This window comes from Heliangelus exortis, chromosome 5, assembly GCF_036169615.1.
Source record: "Heliangelus exortis chromosome 5, bHelExo1.hap1, whole genome shotgun sequence".
Lineage (NCBI taxonomy): Eukaryota > Metazoa > Chordata > Aves > Apodiformes > Trochilidae > Heliangelus > Heliangelus exortis.
The window spans coordinates 2419965-2436941 of record NC_092426.1 but is presented as its reverse complement, the minus strand read 5'-3'; the positions used below and the strand labels follow the sequence as shown (position 1 = coordinate 2436941).

Genomic DNA, 16977 nt, shown 5'->3' with positions numbered 1-16977 from the left:
TGTGCCAGTGTTAAGCTGATGCAGAGTACCAGGAAACTCTTGATTTACACTTTTTTTTTTTTTGTGGAGCCTTGGGAATGGGATGTTTCCTGCTCTCCCATGGTGGTTTAGGCTATAACAGTTGTGATTTCTATCCCCTGCTGCTTGCAGGTAATTGAAGAGGTGCTCCGTAACCTGGAGCAAGATGGCACCATGAGTGTAGAGGACTTCTTCTATGGCTTGCTTAAAAATGGGAAGTTGCTGACACCCTCAGCATCTACTCCATACAGGCAGCTGAAACGACACCTCTCCATGCAGGTGAGAAACTCGGGGTAAAAGCAGGAGGAGGGTGAGAAGTCCTGGGCAAATTCTACCTACCCTGCCTCCTCCTCCATGTTTCCTCCCTATTCTACAACCCGTCTTTGCCTGAAAGCTGAGGGCTATAGCAAAAGCATCTGTGCCTATGCTCCCTGCATCCTTTTTTTGGGGAGATGGTGCTTGAAACCAAAACCAGACAGTTGGAAAACACTTTTTTTTTTTTTTGAGCACTGATGATGGCTCTGAAACTCTTCCTCCTCCAACTTCTATAAAATCCGAAGTGCCTGGTTGTGTGAGGTCAGGAGCGGCGTTCCCGCTGGGCATTTGTTTGGCAGTCAGGGCAAGCAGCCCCCTTAATCCTTAATCTCCAGAGTACTGTTAGCAAAATTACATTTCCAAGCCTTGCTCGTGGTGGGGTGGGAAGCTGCCTGGCTCTGCCCCTGCCTCATTTCACCCTCTCCCTGCAGTCCTTCGATGAGAGCGGGAGGCGCACGACCACCCCCTCGGCCATGCCCAGCACCGTTGGCTTCTGCCTCTTCTCCAGCCTGGATGATGGGATGGGCTATGGCTGTGTGGAGGATGTCCTTGACTGCTGGCACCAGGAGGGCATAGAGAACAGCCAGGAGATCCTGAAGGTAACACTCAGCTCCATCTCATCCCTTTAATTCATTTTTTTTTTTCCCCCCCCTCCCTCTTAAATTGTAGCTGGGTAATTGTATTCCCTTTTAAATTTCCCAGCAATGGGAGTCTTGACTGTTCTGGGACATCTCCAATAATTTCCTTCACTGAAACAATGGTGCATCCCAGTGAGCTAGAAGTTAATGATAAAAACGTAACGTGACCTCCAGCTTAGCTCAAAGAGGTCACCTATATTTGTAGAAAGCAATTTAATTCCTTTACTTCACTGAATAGCTGCAACCTTTTAGCTCTGGTATGACCTGGATTATTGCTTGTGCCAAGCTGGAGGACAGCACTTGAAACCCTGTGCAGTAACTACTGGTTTATTGTCTGGAGTAAGAGGGTAATGGCAAATAAGTAAACCCTTTCCCTGTCCATCTCAGTGGCAGCTGTGGACTGGGAAGGTAATTTCACATGTCTGTCCTGAGACCACTGCTGGGCTTCCAGCAGCAATGACAGCAAGTTTCTCTTGGCATTTAGTAGATAATGAACTTCCAGGTTGTAATAAACTCTGCTATTGCTCAGGCTTTAAAACTCACTTCTAGCCTGGGCTCTTTCAGGCCAGCTTTGTAACCTCCTACAGCTTTCTCCAGCCTCACATAGTTCACCTTTACTTGGTTTTCTGCTTGTTGCTTTCTACTGGTAATGTGCTCTGTTCCTGGTGTCACTGGAGTGGTTTCTCTGGTGTCAGCAGTTCCAGCCCCACCACTAGCCCTGCTGCACCCCACTTCATGCTCCTGGCAGGGTTGAGTTGAAGGAAATTAGAAGCAGTTGCTGCTGATAATTGTTTCATAGAGGCATGGGGGTGTCCTTGCTTTCAAATCCCTCCTACAGGGCTTCTTCTGCGTTATCTCTGTTGCAAGAGCTGGTTTTGCTTGACATGAACACCCTCAACCACTTCCTTGCAGCATTTGAATATGTAAAAAGACCAGTGTGGTTAGGTCCTCTAGAGAATTAATACTTTTAATCAGGTGTGGGCTTAATTTCCTTTTGGTCTTGCAGGACATTTTCCATCCCTGCAGCTGGCAGCAGCTCTTTAACACGGGAAGGTGGCAGAGATGTCTGCTTTATTTCCCCAGAGGCATTTGTGACAACTTAATCAGCAAGCAAAGATCTTTCCTGAGCCTCCTCATTTTATTCTGTCACTTCATGCACGAGTGTCTCCAGGTTCCTGCAGGGCAGGGAAGCTCATTCTGCTCTAACAATGCCTTCTCTTTGCAGGCTTTGGATTTCAGCTTGGATGGGAAGGTGAACTTAACAGAGCTGACGCTGGCGCTAGAAAACGAGCTTTTAATAACCAAGAATGGAGTCCACCAGGCAGCTCTTGCAAGCTTCAAAACAGAGATCAGGCACTTACTGTAAGTCACTGGGATCACCAGCTCTGCTGCTTCCTCACTGCCCTCTCTGTTTTGGCCAAGTTGGAGCTTAAGTAGCAGTTGATTGATTCTGAGGGGCATCAGCATGGTGCTGGAAGGCCAGGTTCTGTGACCACCAGAGTGGTCAGAAACTTTCAGCTTTCATTTTGGGTGGTTAAAGCACCCAAACCTAAGTATTGCAGAAAAAATATGCTTTAGAAAAAAATAAAAAATCAAAGCAGCAGGCTGTTCCCAGCCTCACTCACAGCTGTCTGGAAATGGCCACTGCAGATATTACTGATCATATCAATGACCAAGGAATGCAAAACTTAAGGCAGAGGCTGGTGCAATTTGATAAGTGGTACCCTTAATTCCAACTGATGTCTTGCAGTAGCATTACAGAGCTTTTGCCACATGATAGAGGTGGGGGTGAAGTCCAAAGCCACCATTCACCCCACTCTTTTCATTTGAAGGTCAACACAGTTTGAATCTGCACTGGACCTGCTGTGCAGGCTTCTCCAGTGAGAGAGTGTAAGGGATGGGAAATATTTCCCTGTGTACTTATTAATTTGTCAATCAATACTGAAACTCCAACATTTCTTCCCATACACCAAGGGGTCATTTTGCCCACCCCACCTTGGAGACCCCTGCTCTCCCAGCACCCTTGATTTTGCACTGTTTTATTCCTGTGGTGTATCTGTTGCACCCATCTGCCACGTGCACAAGCTAGTGCTGTTTTGTTTGTGCTGTAGATCTTGGAATAGCTTAGATATTTATCATCCACCCCCGTGCAACACCTCATAACTTCTGCAGGTCATTAAGCCCATGTGTGTCCTGTTACCTAATGGTTTATTACTCATGTTTGCAAGCTGCCTGTTTCACTTGGGGCTTCCCGTGGTTTTGCACCTACATGTCTAAATTCTTCACGTTCACTCAGCAGACAGATTTGTTTTCAGGTTCCCATCAAGAAAGCTGCTCAGTGTAGCAGATCTAACAAACTTGTGATCAAAACCAAATTGCATGTAGTGTAAGATGACACGGGAAGGGTAACAAAATGATGAGAACAAGTAAATAGGGCAGAAAATGGCCTGGCAAAATGGCACAGTGTGGTAGTTTTGGGGGTGGGGGCTTAAGACCTCAGCTGAGGAATTCATGTGCTGAGGTCTCAGGACCCATGGGGGGATACCAAGACAGGACCAGAGCTGTGTGTGCAAGCTCCTACCTAGCACCTAAATGCAGCTGATGACAAAAGACTCTTGGAAAGCTTTCCAAGGCTGTCTTCTGTGATCAGCCTTCTGCCAGTACCTTCTTTTGGGGAGCTGGGAGGGTGACTAAGCCTGTGCTTACCCTAGGGAGAGGGTTGACCAGGTGGCCAGAGAGAAAGAGAAACTGCGCTCAGACTTGGAAAAAGCTGAGAAGCTGAAATCCCTGATGGCCTCTGAAGTGGATGACCACCACGCTGCCATCGAGCGCCGGAATGAGTACAACCTCAGGTAGGGGCTCCCTCTTCACTCCTTCCCTCCTTTTTGTCACCACATCACGGGGACTCGGTGGCTGAGGCCTTGTGCCTGCTGCTGGCCACCGAGCTGCACTCGCGGTTCTGCTGCTTCTTACCAGCTCTTCTTGTCTCTGGTGCCTTCTGTAGGAAGCTGGATGAGGAGTACAAGGAAAGAATTGGAGCTTTAAAGAATGAGCTGAGGAGAGAGCGGGAGCAAATCCTGCAGCAGGCCAATAAACAAAGGCTGGAGCTGGAGCAGGAGATAGAAAAGCTGAAAACTGATGAGAATTACATCCGGGACCGCCTGGCCCTTTCCTTGAAGGTAACAGGGACTCACAACAGGCAGTGTTTTCCCCAGGAAGTCAGGGATGCTCAGAAATGGGCAGCAATGTTTCCTTGTTAAGAGGTTGTGTTGAGGTAGCTGGAATTCATTTCAGCAGGAAGACTGAGGCATATATCAGTGAGAATTGGGTTTTTGGGTCACGTTGATTTGTGACTTGTTGGGTTTGTAAGTTCAAATCTCTGCTGCCATCAAGTGCAGAGTGTGTGTGGGTACTGCTGTCTGATGGGCTGTCTGCTTTGCTGGCTGTTTGGCTGTCCAGCCAGGAGGTTATATGTCTTGAGGAAGCTTAAAATACTTCTTTTTAAAGGCAAAAAAAATTTCTAAAGCAAGTTTGTTGTTACTGCTTTGGATAAAATGTCTGCTGTCTAATGTAGTTCACCCTAGACTACCATCCTTTTCCAACATTTTTTTTTAGAAAACACTTGAGTCTCAATTTATATCTGAATCTGACAGCTGTGTAACATCTAACTTAAACTCAGCAAAAGTCAAAATATCAGAAGTTGCTGTTTTGCTGTGGCAAGAGGGGGTTGTCCATCCATGGGTAACAAGTTCACAGCTGGCTGAAGCCTTGTAGCAGTGTCGTGCTCTGACATGCTGGGGAGATTTTTTTCTTTTCTAATGAGTTCCCACGTGCTAATATTTTCTTTCTCCAAATGCTGAGGCTGTTGTGGGTTTTGTTTGCTCCAGGAGAACAGTCGTCTGGAAAGCGAGCTACTGGAAACGGGAGAAAAACTGTCAGAGTATGAAAGTCTGGCAAGCAAACTGCAGAGGAACTTGGAAAATGTCCTGGCTGAAAAGGTAGAATCCTCCTCTTCCCAGTATGTGTCCAGAATGAAATTGCTTTTTTGGTTACTACACTCAAGCTGCCAATTTAACTGACAGCCAGAGGCTCCTGGGGTCCAAGGCACAGCATCCCTTGCTGACATGGGCTGCCTGACTGGGTTCAGTTAAGGAAATCAAAGATATTCCACCTGAGCTGCAGTTTTGTATTAATTAAGAGTAGGGACCCTTACAGTGAAGCAATCCTCCTGCCATCTGCAGGGATTTTTTTTTCCCTCCAGCACCTTGTTTTAGATAGTTCCAGTGTCTAAGGAAGATGATGCACGAGGTGCTATGTGGCATCTCTGCTGACCTTAGGTGAAAATGAAGGTGAACAACTGATCATGGTTGTATTACAATAAACTCAAGAGCACACCAGCTTCTCCAAAAGCATTTCTGTGCATGTGAATCTGTGGACAGAGGCCCATGTACCAAGGTTTTCAGCCAGAGCATCAATTCCCAGATTTTATAGTAAAGTTGGAATTATTTTTCAAACTGAGCTGTGCATATGCTAAGCTAGAGAGCTATGGTCTGAAATCAATGTTGGCATGAGAGCTATGGTGAGATACCACCTAGTATTTGTTTGTGAGGTTGCTCATCCCCTACCAGCAGGGAAGCAGAGCTCCTGTATTTAAAATAAATAAAAACAGAGGAGGAGGGTGCAGGACTGGTTGTGGATGTCACCTGGGCTGTGATGAGTGGGGCTGTTGTGGGGAGAATAACTGAATCCTGTTTGTGCTGTTTCAGTTTGGTGACCTGGATCCCAGCAGTGCAGAGTTTTTCCTGCAGGAGGAGAGACTGGCACAGATGAGGAGCGAGTACGAGCAGCAGTGCAGAGTAAGTGGAGCCCAAGGCTGGAAACCTGAGACTGATCTGCCCAGATCTTCACCCAGAACACCCTGGTTTTAGTATGAAACTATTTTAGTATGAAACTATTTTAGCTCTAATTTATACTGAGCTGCAGGAAGTGACAGCAGAACTAAGGTATATCTGAGTTTTAGTGGGGTTGTTTTTTAGTAGTTTCTTAAAGTGAAACTAGAACTTTGTATTCTCCCCAGATCTTGTATGGCTGAAATAGTTCTTTCAGGTGAGCCTGCAAGTGTCTGTGTGTACATCTACTTTCTGATATCACAGTGGTTATGAGCATTGGGCTCATCTGTTCTGCAGGATCCTTCTCATTCAGTAACAGAACAGCCTTGACAGAAAGCTGTCTAATCTGAACCAGCACGAGAGCTCTCTTGGGAAGTTGCAGTTTAAAGATTTTCTAGAAGTATTTGCTGAATTGGTACTCCTTTCATAATAAGTTGCTTGAATGGGCAATTTATTTATTGTTCTGCCAATGTCAGATATGAATCAGTATGCAAGGTTCACTTCCTGAACCACTGAAATCTGCAGAATTGTGTTTGCACATTCAGGGATTCGTTTTCCTCAATAAATGCTGTTCCTTGAGCTGAGCACATGGCATTTGGCACAAACACTCGGGATATTCCTCTGGCAAGTGGGCAGAAGTACCAGATGGTAAATGCACTAATGAGGATCTCTCTTTCCTAATTTCATCTTTTTGCTTCTGATTTGATTGTTCAAGTAGGTGGTGCTCGGGGAGGTACTTCCCCACTGGTTGAAAATGTTCCTGAGATGCTGTTTAAAAAAGGTTGTAGGAAGAGGGAATAAAATGCAAAGTTCTGGAGCACAGTACACTTTAGAGGAAGTTTGTCCAAAGGAGGCAACTGGGCTGGTGAAGGGATCCAGCACAGATCCTGTGAGGAAGGGCTGAGGGAGCTGGGGGTGTTGAGGCTGGAGAAGAGGAGGCTCAGGGGAGACCTCATCACTCTCTCCAACTCCCTGAAAGGAGGTTGGAGCCAGGGGGGGGTTGGGCTCTTTTCCCAGGCAACTCTCAGCAAGACAAGAGGGCACAAGAGGTCTCAAGTTGTGCCAGGGGAGGTTTAGGTTGGACATTAGAAAGAATTTCTTTCTGGAGAGGGTGATCAGCCATTGGAATGGGCTGCCCAGGGAAGGGGTGGATTCTCCATCCCTGGAGATATTTCAAAAGAGCCTGGATGTGGCACTCAGTGCCATGGGCTGGGAACCACTGGGGGAGTGGATCAAGGGTTGGACTTGATGAGCTCTGAGGTCCCTTCCAACCCAGCCCATTCTATGATTCTATGATAAGTACTTTTTACAGGCTCTCACTCAGAAAAAGCTTTTGCTCTTTCAGTAAAAACCCACATCTGTTACTTGCACAGGTTGGAACCTGAAGAAGGGTGTTGCTTTGCTGATAGGAGGATGAGTAACTGTGGCATGATGGCAGAATTATTGACCTGTTTAACCTCCTGTAATTCCCTCCTAAATGTCTCAGTGTGGGCTTGTGCTGATGTACAGGTGCTCAGCTGTGTTGGTTGCTTTTCCCTCAGGCTTCTTTTTCCCCCCTCCCCAGGAGCTGCAAGACCAGATAGATGAGCTGCACTCAGAGCTGCAGGAGTACCGTGCCCAAGGCAAAGTGCTGAGGCCTTCACTGAGAAATTCCCTGTCAGAAGAGTTTGACATTGATATGAAAAGTCATGGCAATGGTGGCATTGAGCCTGACCAAGGTAAAATACATCTCCTGTGGGACCAGCTTCTCTGCTGTAGGTATTGGTGAGAATATCTGTGAGACAATAACACGGACTTCCCCAAACCTTCACAGTCAGACTGAAACACTGCCTCTGTTTTGCTGGTCAAGTGGAATACAGCTGCTGTACCATGAACAAAACTGCTTGCAGTTTCTTGTCTGTGTGTGATGGGAATTTGAGAGCCACAAGTGGTTGCCTAAACAAACTTAAGTAGGTAAAATAAATCTGTTGAGAATGTATCTCTTCGGGCTTCAAGAATGTGTATGTAATTGTTTTTAAAGGTCTTGGTTCAGAAGACTGCAACCCATTAAATATGAGCATAGAGGCAGAAATGGCTATAGAACAAATGAAGGAACAACATCACAGGGATCTCCATCACCTCAAACAGGAGCTGGAAGACACAGTAAGCCACTTTAATTTAAAATGAAACCTCACAACTCACACAGCCTCTTGATACAAGTGGGAGGGTTTTGGAAAAGGACAAATTAAAACCTTTCAGTGAATCTAAGCCTCTACCTTCCCTGCTCCTTCTGCACATTGCTGTATGATGGAGAGGTGCTGGAAAAGGGTGGATGGATGCTGCAGTAGATCTTCATGCTGCCCACCAGCTCATGAGAAAGCAGCAAACCTTCCCAAGGCAGTATTGCATTTCCTGACTTGAAAGCCTGCTGCATCTAAATTAGCCACTTCATTCCTGCTAGCATGGGATAATTGTGGGTTAGAAAGGCTGCTGGAAGGGAGTCTGCATTGCTAAATGCTGTGCTTGTGTAGTCTGGTGGTGCTGAGACATGATCTGTGCCATGGGAGTGTGGAAACTGCTGTTATGATACCCGTGCTGCTAAAATGGGCAAGCAGCTCCCTGTTTCCTGGGTGGTTATCTGCAGATTAATTTTGCCACATGTGCAGAAATATCTCTTTAGGCTTAAACTGGAGAAAAGCCTGGGTCTGGGTGGGTTTTCTGAGGCTGGGGCAGCTCCATGGCAGTGGCTGTCTATGCACACCACCTGCTGCCACTGCCTTCCAGGAAAAAAAGTAGAGAAATCAATTTTTTCAGTCGAATTTCTTTGCAGGGCAAATGAATATCAGATGCTGATGTGTAAATCAAAGTACTCTATAGAATACCTGGGGAAATGTAGTACAGAAATGCAGAGAAAGCATCTCTGTAGAAAGTTATGCAGAAAACAATCTGGTTTCCTTTTTGTAGGTGAACCGATACGAAAAGCAGCTGGATGAGGCAAAAAGTCACTGTGAGAAAGAGCAAGAGGATATGAGGAAGAAGTACACTGAAGAGATGCATGTCAGGGAAAAGCAAATAACTAGCCTTAAAAATCAAATTGCTGAACTGCAAGGAGAGGCAGCAGCACTCAGAGAAGAGCAAGAAAAGCTTGACTGTAAATATAACGAGGAGAAAACCAAATTACAAATGCGTTTCGATGAGGAAAAAGCCAATCTGCAAGAACTATTGAGGCAGGAGCATGAAGAAGATGTTAGAGCCAGGCTGGAGCAGGTAAATGAAAAGTTCAGTCAAGAACGGGAAGAACTGATTCAAAGCAGTGTCTGGGTGGAAGAAAAGATGAGAGTTTTAGTGCAGACACTGCAGGAAGAGAAGGGAGAGCTGGAACGTGGCTTTCAGGAGCAGCTGAAGAGGATGGCAGAGGTGCATGTCCTGGAGAAGGAGGAGCTCCAACAGGAGCTGCTGAGGAAGCATGAGCAGGACCTGGAGGAGGAAAGGTGAGTGTCACCACTGGTGGGGACAGTACTGCTGTGTGCTGACCTTGGTGGCTTGGCAGGGTGACCAAGGTGAACCTAGTGCAGAAATGACTCCTGATGCTTAATTCAAAGTCCTAACTGCACTGTGCTGTTACCTGTTTCACTCCAGAACTCTGGGCTGCTGCCCAGGGGCTTTTTTTCTTCTTCAAGCAGATATTTATATTGATTTTTAGCTCACCCAGAGGCAACAGCAGTGTTAAAGCATAACCAGACATGATTAACTTGAGCTCTGCTCAGGATCCCTCTGCTTTACAAATCCCAGCTTTGTACTTATAAAGCATTTGGGTTTTCAGAGTTCTTCTTTTCTGAAGAAGGAAAGGGATGGCTGGTAAATGCATTTAGCTAGGATTGAGTATCAAAAGAAACTGAAACTGTCCTGGGGTGCTAGGGAGAGATGAGGATAAAGAACATCTTGGTTTGCCCCTGCAAATCTGGTCACGAGTGTAGAAGGGCATATTTTGTACATGAAACCTTTTCTGAGGACATTTGATGAGTTACACTTTTCCAAGGCAATTAAATTTTTTTATTTTTGAAGTTTCAACAAATTGCCTCAAATTTAACTTTGGCTCTCAGAAACGCCTGTCAAATAGTACTTCATCTAAAGCTTGGTGAAAACCTGATTTTTCAGCTTGTTTTATTCAGCCTAAAAAGCCATTTGAATCTCTGAGCTAGGCCAGAGTGTAGTAATATCTTATGTTAACCATGTTTAGGAAAAAAATGGAAAGTGACTATAACAGAAGAGCATCTAATGCAGAAACTCAGTTTTCTGTCGACACACAAACACTTGTGAATAAATATGAAGAAATGATCCACAAGCTAGAAGGATGTCACCAGCAAGAGTTGCATCAACTTGCTGAGAAGCAAAGAGAGGAGAAATCTCAGTGGGAGTTTGAAAAACATGAAGTTGCTCAGGAGGTTGCTGAGGCCCAAGAGCGACTGAAGGAAAGTCTGGCCGTGTCCTCTGCCCTGACCCAGGAAAAAGATCTCCTGGAGAAAAACTTCAAGGAAGAAGTGAACAAGCTTGTGTGTGAGAGAGAGCAGCTTCAGAAGGAGCTGCAAGACTTAAGGAATGCTGCTGAGAAGCAAGAGAGAAAGCTGAGTGGTCAAATAATGCAACTCCAAAATGACCACGAGAAAGAGCTCAGGGACAAAGCCGAGCGGATGGCTGAGGTGGAGGAAAATGGGAAGCTGGTTAGGCAAAAGCTGGAGAGGCTTGACAGTGAGTATAAGCAAGAGAAAGAAGACCTCAATTCTAAACTTCTTGCTTTGGAGAGTTTAAACAAAGACATCTGTTTAAGAGCAGAAGCAGAAAAGGCCGAGATGAGTCTGGAAATCTCAGACCTCCAAGGGAAAATACGGAAACTGCAGTGGGAGTCCCGTAGTTTTTCTGCGCTACAGAATCATTACAGAGTCCTGGAAAATGAGTATGCCAGAGCAAAGAGCAAAATGGCTTCTTTCTTTGGCAGGGCACCTCTGGGAGATGATGCAGATGTCTTCTTAAATCTGCAGAAAGTGCATGAGCAAGCTGTGAAGGAAAATGTCAGGATGGCTGCTGAGATAGTCAGGCTGCAGCACAGGCTGCAAGCTGCCCAGCAGGAGCCCGTCCAACCTCCCAGTCCTGCCTGCTCCAACTCCATCTCAGAACCATCTCAGCTGCCAGAGGAAGTGGATCCAAGTTTTGAAGAGCTGCACAGCGACTGTGAAGGTGTGGGAAAGGGAACAGAACCAAATGTCCTTCTGTTTGTGGAGGCTGATACTACAGACCTGGAAGAAATGGCCGAGGTTGATTCGGATGTGGAGGAAGGATGTGGCAGATCTGGTGGTCCTGCACTCAAGGCACAGGTATGTCAGCTGGAAGGCAGGAAAGCAGTTCTGGAAGCTGGTGGCAATCAGGATTGTGACAAGAATCAAGAGCTGCTTTTTCAGGTGCCTCTGCTGCAAAACAAGGGGGAACTCGGGAAAACTCTTGAGAGAGCACCCAGTCCTAAACCACTACAGGATGATACCAAACAGCAGGAGGTTCATCTGCTAAATCACAGAATAACTCCCAATAATAAAGGGTTTGTTTCTGATGCTTCAGAGCTGGAGGCTGAGCTTGAGGAGGCTGAAGAACTGAGTGAAGACTCTCTCCAGCTTGACCATGCTCCTGGGGCAACAACCAGTGACCTGAGAAGTATCATAACTCAGCTTTGGAAAAAGGTTGAAGAGTTAGAAGAAAGATCAATGGCCCAGGCTGAACTTCTGTCAGTACAAGAGGAAATTCAAGTAGAAAACGAGGACCTGAAATATGAAATAATGCAATTAGTTGAAAAAAATAAAGTGCTAGAAGACAACTTGAGTAAGCTGAGAAGCCTTCATTACAAACTAGAAGGAAATGAACTGGAAAGTGTTAAGCTTGGGGAGGAAAACACCCAGCTCCTCCAGAAAGTCAAAGAATGGGAACATGTACAAGAAGAAGAGGCAGAAGGGAATGTAGCTGCACACAGTGACAAGTCAGGACTGCAGGGCTGGCTTGGAGAGCTGGAAGAACATGCTGGCAAGTTCAGGGGTCAGCATGCCCAAAGCAAGAGCACTGTGAAAGAAACATCTACAGAAAACAGGGAGCTGCAAGAGCCCAAGAGAAAGCTGAAGGAGAAAGCTGCTGCTCTGGTTAAGCCAAAAGCCCTGCTTTTCCCTGGAGAGACAGAGGAGAGGAATACAGTGATGCAGGGCTTGCAAAGCTCATGCTCTGAGCTGCAGCACAAAGTTGACCTTCTGAGGTAAAGTACTCTTGCCAAACTTTGTGGGCACCGTGCTGGCCCCCCAGTAATCAAAGGTGCTGCTTAGAAACTAACCTAGCATCCCAGCAGTCACTCCTAGCATCCCAGCAGTCACTCCATAGCCACCCACTGCCCTAGGGCTGCTGCATTAACCACTGTAGTTTAACTCTGCTTAGAAAACAGTGCCTGGGACTCTAACTACTAAGCAAGGCTGATTAATCCTGGATAAAACAACGTTGAGATCAATGTCTGTGACTTAACTCCTCTCTGCCAGTCACCTAATACCAGGGGTAAAACAGGAGCAACCTGCCAGCTGTCTGTGGATGTAGTCACCTGTCCTGATGGGACATCAGGAAGCCCTGTGTTTTTTCATGTCCAAAATGCTGTGGTAACACTTCCAGAATGCTTTTACCTTTTACTAATATCACCTCTTTGCTTGGTTCACTCCCTTCTCGTGCTGAATGTGACTCAGAATGATAAAAGTGCTTCTCATTTTCTCAATATTTAAATTACTAAGGAATTAGGGAAACTTTTTTTTTTTTCCCAGCAGGAGCACTTAGTGCTAGGAATCCATAAACTGTATGATACAATAAATACCATTATAACATGGAGAAAATATTAGGTTTTACCTACTTCATAGAATCATAGAATTGGCTGGGTTGGAAGGGACATCAGAGATCAAGTCCAACCCTTGACCCAGCCATTACTTGGTTTTGAGGGCTGTATTTCAGCAATTTTTTTTTTTTTTTTTTTTTTGGAGGCCATAAAGTGGCTACAAGTGGCTTAACTATTGTTCAGCAGCAACTTCCTGCAGGAAATTGTTCTTTCAGGTATTACACCACAGTGAAGTCATTTCTCTAGAGTTGCCTCAGGACAGAAGAGGCACTTCCCAGCACTGCTTCCTGGATCCAGAGAGAGCTCACTCTCCCAGCAGTCTGTATATTGTGTTTAAAGTTGGGTTGTTCTGTGATTTAAGGACTGAAAGCTATAGTACAACATTAGTGTGACACTTTTACCAGGTATCTTAGATTTTAACTAACTGCAGCTTTACAAACCCATGCCCAAAAAGCCCTTTTTTCAGTCATCTGGGAAGCAGTGTTACTAAATGACAAGCAAAATCCAAATACTCCTCATACATAAAATAAGTCAGTTGTAGCTTTGTTTTGAACTATTTATGGGCAGCTTAGGCTCTTAGTAATTTTTCTCCCTGGGGGCTTAGATGAATGATGGAAACAGCTTTCACTTATCTCATGCCTCTGCCACAGATGTGAAGCTGAGAAGCTCAGAGAAGAAAATACTGCTCTGAAAAATGAAGTGACTTTATTAAACGAGGAGGGTAGTGCTTCCAGCCTGAAGCTGAGGGAGCTAAGTGGATCCAGAGAAGAAATGAGGTAAGAATTTCCCCCAGGTTTGTCTTCAGGCTCTCCCTGTGTTGCAGGCACGTTGGTTACATCCCTTGTCTAAAAGCTCCTTCACGTGTGAGATATTCTATAAACTCTGAAATGGGCTTATTTCCTGGTGCCTTTAGAAACACAGCTCCTTGACACTCTATTCCCTGTCTTTTTCACCTCCCCCAGCACATGTCCTGCTCATTCCTAAAGCCAAAGCTGGGGCTGAACTGTGGGAGTTCAGTTGACTTTAAACACATCCAAACCCAGGACCTACTTAGGAGGTGACTTGATGCAATTCCTGCTTCAGCAAAGCCCTTGCTTCTTGGGCTGGGGGAGCCTTAGAAATGGCAGGAAAGAGGTACAGTGAGAGAATTTCAGAGATTTGGTCCTTTGCAAGTAGATATCCAGGATCTATCATCACCCTGGGAACATTCTTCCCTTCTGGAAAAGGAATTGCATGTGGTACCTTGAGGAGCACTTGCCAAGCCTGTGAAAACCAGTGATGCCAAGTGATAAATGAATGTCCTGAATTACCATTTCTGGTGGTGTCAAAACCCAGCCTGTTCTGGTAGGTGTGTGTATTGCCAATGCTGAAGGAGCTTTTGCATTTTCCTTAGGCAAAAGATAGAGGCTGTGAGAAAGGAGAAAGTGGCTGTCCAGAAGATGGTTGACAATCTGAAAAAGCAGGTAAATGACTGAGCCCATAACCTCCCCTGTAGAAAAGCTGTTCCTCAGGTGGTTGCAGAGGCTGTAGAAAATTACCATTAGATACAGTTAAGCTTTCTGATAATCCCAGTAAATCTTTGGGATTTTTATGAGGCTTGTTTGACCTGATCAAAAGACAGATGCAACACTCCTGTAACTGTCTAGCTTATAGAGCACTTTCCACAGTCAGCTTGTAAAGTTTATTAACTAGAAATACAAAGTTAAAATCTTTGCTTTGTAGTCTTTGTGGGTAATGCTTTGCAGTAGCCCATGGGAAAGAGAGGTTACATGACTCAGCCTCTACTTATTTCCCAGCTTGCTGGGTTTAGGAATGCTGCCAGCTGTGACTCTTTGCTCCTATTCTTGAGACTGCTGCCACTTTTATTTTAAGGGTGGATTTGTTATGCCATGTTGCAAAATAGCTCTTATGTTCATGTACCTCTTAGGATTGCTCAGTAAAATCTTACTTGCTCAGAATTCTCTACTAGCTCACCAACACAGCCCTCAAAATATCCAGCTGCATGGCAAAGGGAAGGAGGAAAAGGGTGGTGAACCAGTTGACTGGTGCAATAACTGAAATAATTCAGGCCAATTATGAGAAATTAGCAGTTTGTGAGGCTGACCATGCATGCAGCAGGCAACCAGGTGGATTCCTGTTCTGAAATGCTTGATTTGGCCTCAAATTAGGGCATGGAGCAAGCTCAATATGCTCTAATAAAGCAAGCTGTGCTCCTGGGGTCATGAGTGGTACAGGGAGTACAGTTAAGTGCTGTGTCCCACTGCTCCAAGTCACTGGTTTTGTGCTTCTGGTGTCTTGGCTGAGCCACTGGACTGGAGTGACACTTGTCAGATAGTTGAGCATCTTAATAGAAAGGAAAATGGTTTGAAAATCTGCTCCCCACTGTGGAAATAACTGACACTGCTGTCCCAATTCAGGTAGCAGATCTGAAGACCAGAAATCAGCAGCTGGACTCTGAAAATACAGAACTTAGCCAGAGGAACTCCAAAAATCAAGCAGATGTGCAGGATCTTAATCAACAGCTGGCAAGGGTGCTCAAGCAAAAGGAAAGGGAAGCAGGAAAGTGTACCCTGGAAGAGTGGGAAAAGGAGAGGCTGGTGCTGAAAGAGGAACTGGAAAACTCCAAAGTAAAGGTACAGGATGACACTGTCTCTAAAGGTGTGAAACACCTGAACTTGGTGTTGGGAACAAGGGCAGTGGCACAATGGCCCAGGGTGCCCAGGGAGGGGGTTGAGGTCTCATCCCTGGAGATATTCAAGGTGAGGCTTGAGGAGGCTCTGAGCAACCTGATCTAGGTGAGGGTGTCCCTGATACTGCAGGGGGTTGGGCTGGGGGACCTGCAGAGGGCCCTGACAACCCCAATTATTCCATGATTCTGTGAACTTTTAGGAATGCAAAGATGCTATGGAATTAAAAACCCTTTCTCAAGCTTCTCGAGGTCTTTCAAAGCTGAACTTCCCTTAGTACCAGATCCAAAGGTACATGGATGCAGCAGTGGGGGTGGGAGGAAGGCATGGCAGCAGCCAAAAAGCAGGGAGGTGGAAGAGTAGAGATTTGCCTTGAAAATGGAGCTTAGTGATGTGCAATATTTAGCTGCATTTTCCACTGTGCCTGCTCTGTTCAGGCCAGTCCCATCCCAGCTCTGACTGTGCAGCATCCTCTGCTCAACCTTTCTTATTCCACCTGTCTCCTAAGTTGAAATCTGAGCCTTTTTACTTTTTGCAGTCATCAAATATGGTGTCTTCCTTGGAGATGGAGCTGTCAGAAATGAAGGTTCAAGCACATCTACTGCAGCAGGAGAACCACATCCTCAAGCAGGAGCTTGAGAAGACAAAGGAGGTATGGTGTCAGCTAATGCCAGCTGACTCTTAATGTGCCTGAGCTGGAAATAGTTAATTTCTGTAAAAAAAAGGCTCTAACAGTCAGGGAATAGAAATCCTCTTGAAACAGTCTCCAGGTACAATGCACAATTGTTCAAAGAAGGTTGGTTCTGCTTAGTATTTGCCAAAAAGGTCTTCCAAAGTAATGGATCTACAAAGAATCCCAGAGTGTCAGGTGGGAAGGGCCCCCAAGGCCCATCTGCTCCAACCCTTCTCAGATTCTTGTTTCTCTGAGATGTCTCAGCACCCCCTGGAGCTGAGACTTCAACCTTTCCAGAGTGGGGGAATCCCCCCCTTCCCCTGGGAGACCATTCCAAGCTCTGACTGTCCTCATGGGGAAACATTTTCCTCTGGTGTCCAATGGGAATCTGCCCAGGAGCAACTTGTGCCCATTGCCCCTTGTCTTGGCCATGGGACTCCTTGTCCATAGGGAGTCTCCAGCTGCTCTGGACCCCCCTTGAAGTCCTGGATCATGGGCAGGAGCTCTCCCCTCAGCCTTCTCATCTCCAGGCTGCACAGACTCAGTTTTCTCAGCCTCAGAACAAAAAGACTTTAATAATGAAGTCTAATCAAGAACTAGAGAGGGCTTTTCTACTTCATGCAGATGGGACAGGCAGGGAAATGTTTCTCTGGGATACCCATATAGCTCCATTTCAAGACTGGTCTCTCCCAGCATCTCTCCTTGTAGAGAACTCCTATTGTTTAACACCCCCTGGTGACTCTGACATCTCACAACTTCTGCAGATAATTTCCTGGAGGGCTTGGTTATTGCCTGTATGACCATGGTTCAATTGGCTGTATAAATATATGCTAATAAACACAGAATGAATGCTACAAATGAGTTAGCCCCCCTG

At 45.8% G+C, this 16977-nt stretch overlaps 1 protein-coding gene across 7 annotated transcripts in view; it reads left to right on the top strand.

Moving 5' to 3' along the window:
* NIN (ninein) overlaps window positions 1–16977 on the top strand; it is a 61860-nt gene that overhangs the window by 30237 nt on the left and 14646 nt on the right. For 6 of the 7 annotated variants that reach the window (XM_071745123.1, XM_071745119.1, XM_071745120.1 and 3 more), the window contains exons 7-21: window positions 151–297; window positions 765–932; window positions 2197–2333; window positions 3683–3823; window positions 3976–4150; window positions 4859–4969; window positions 5738–5827; window positions 7425–7578; window positions 7881–8002; window positions 8804–9330; window positions 10080–12128; window positions 13394–13519; window positions 14137–14206; window positions 15161–15376; window positions 15969–16082. In XM_071745123.1, the coding sequence (XP_071601224.1) occupies window positions 151–297; window positions 765–932; window positions 2197–2333; window positions 3683–3823; window positions 3976–4150; window positions 4859–4969; window positions 5738–5827; window positions 7425–7578; window positions 7881–8002; window positions 8804–9330; window positions 10080–12128; window positions 13394–13519; window positions 14137–14206; window positions 15161–15376; window positions 15969–16082 (4347 nt within the window). The remainder of the gene's footprint in view (window positions 1–150; window positions 298–764; window positions 933–2196; window positions 2334–3682; window positions 3824–3975; window positions 4151–4858; window positions 4970–5737; window positions 5828–7424; window positions 7579–7880; window positions 8003–8803; window positions 9331–10079; window positions 12129–13393; window positions 13520–14136; window positions 14207–15160; window positions 15377–15968; window positions 16083–16977) is intronic. The other variant, XM_071745125.1, reaches the window with a different exon arrangement.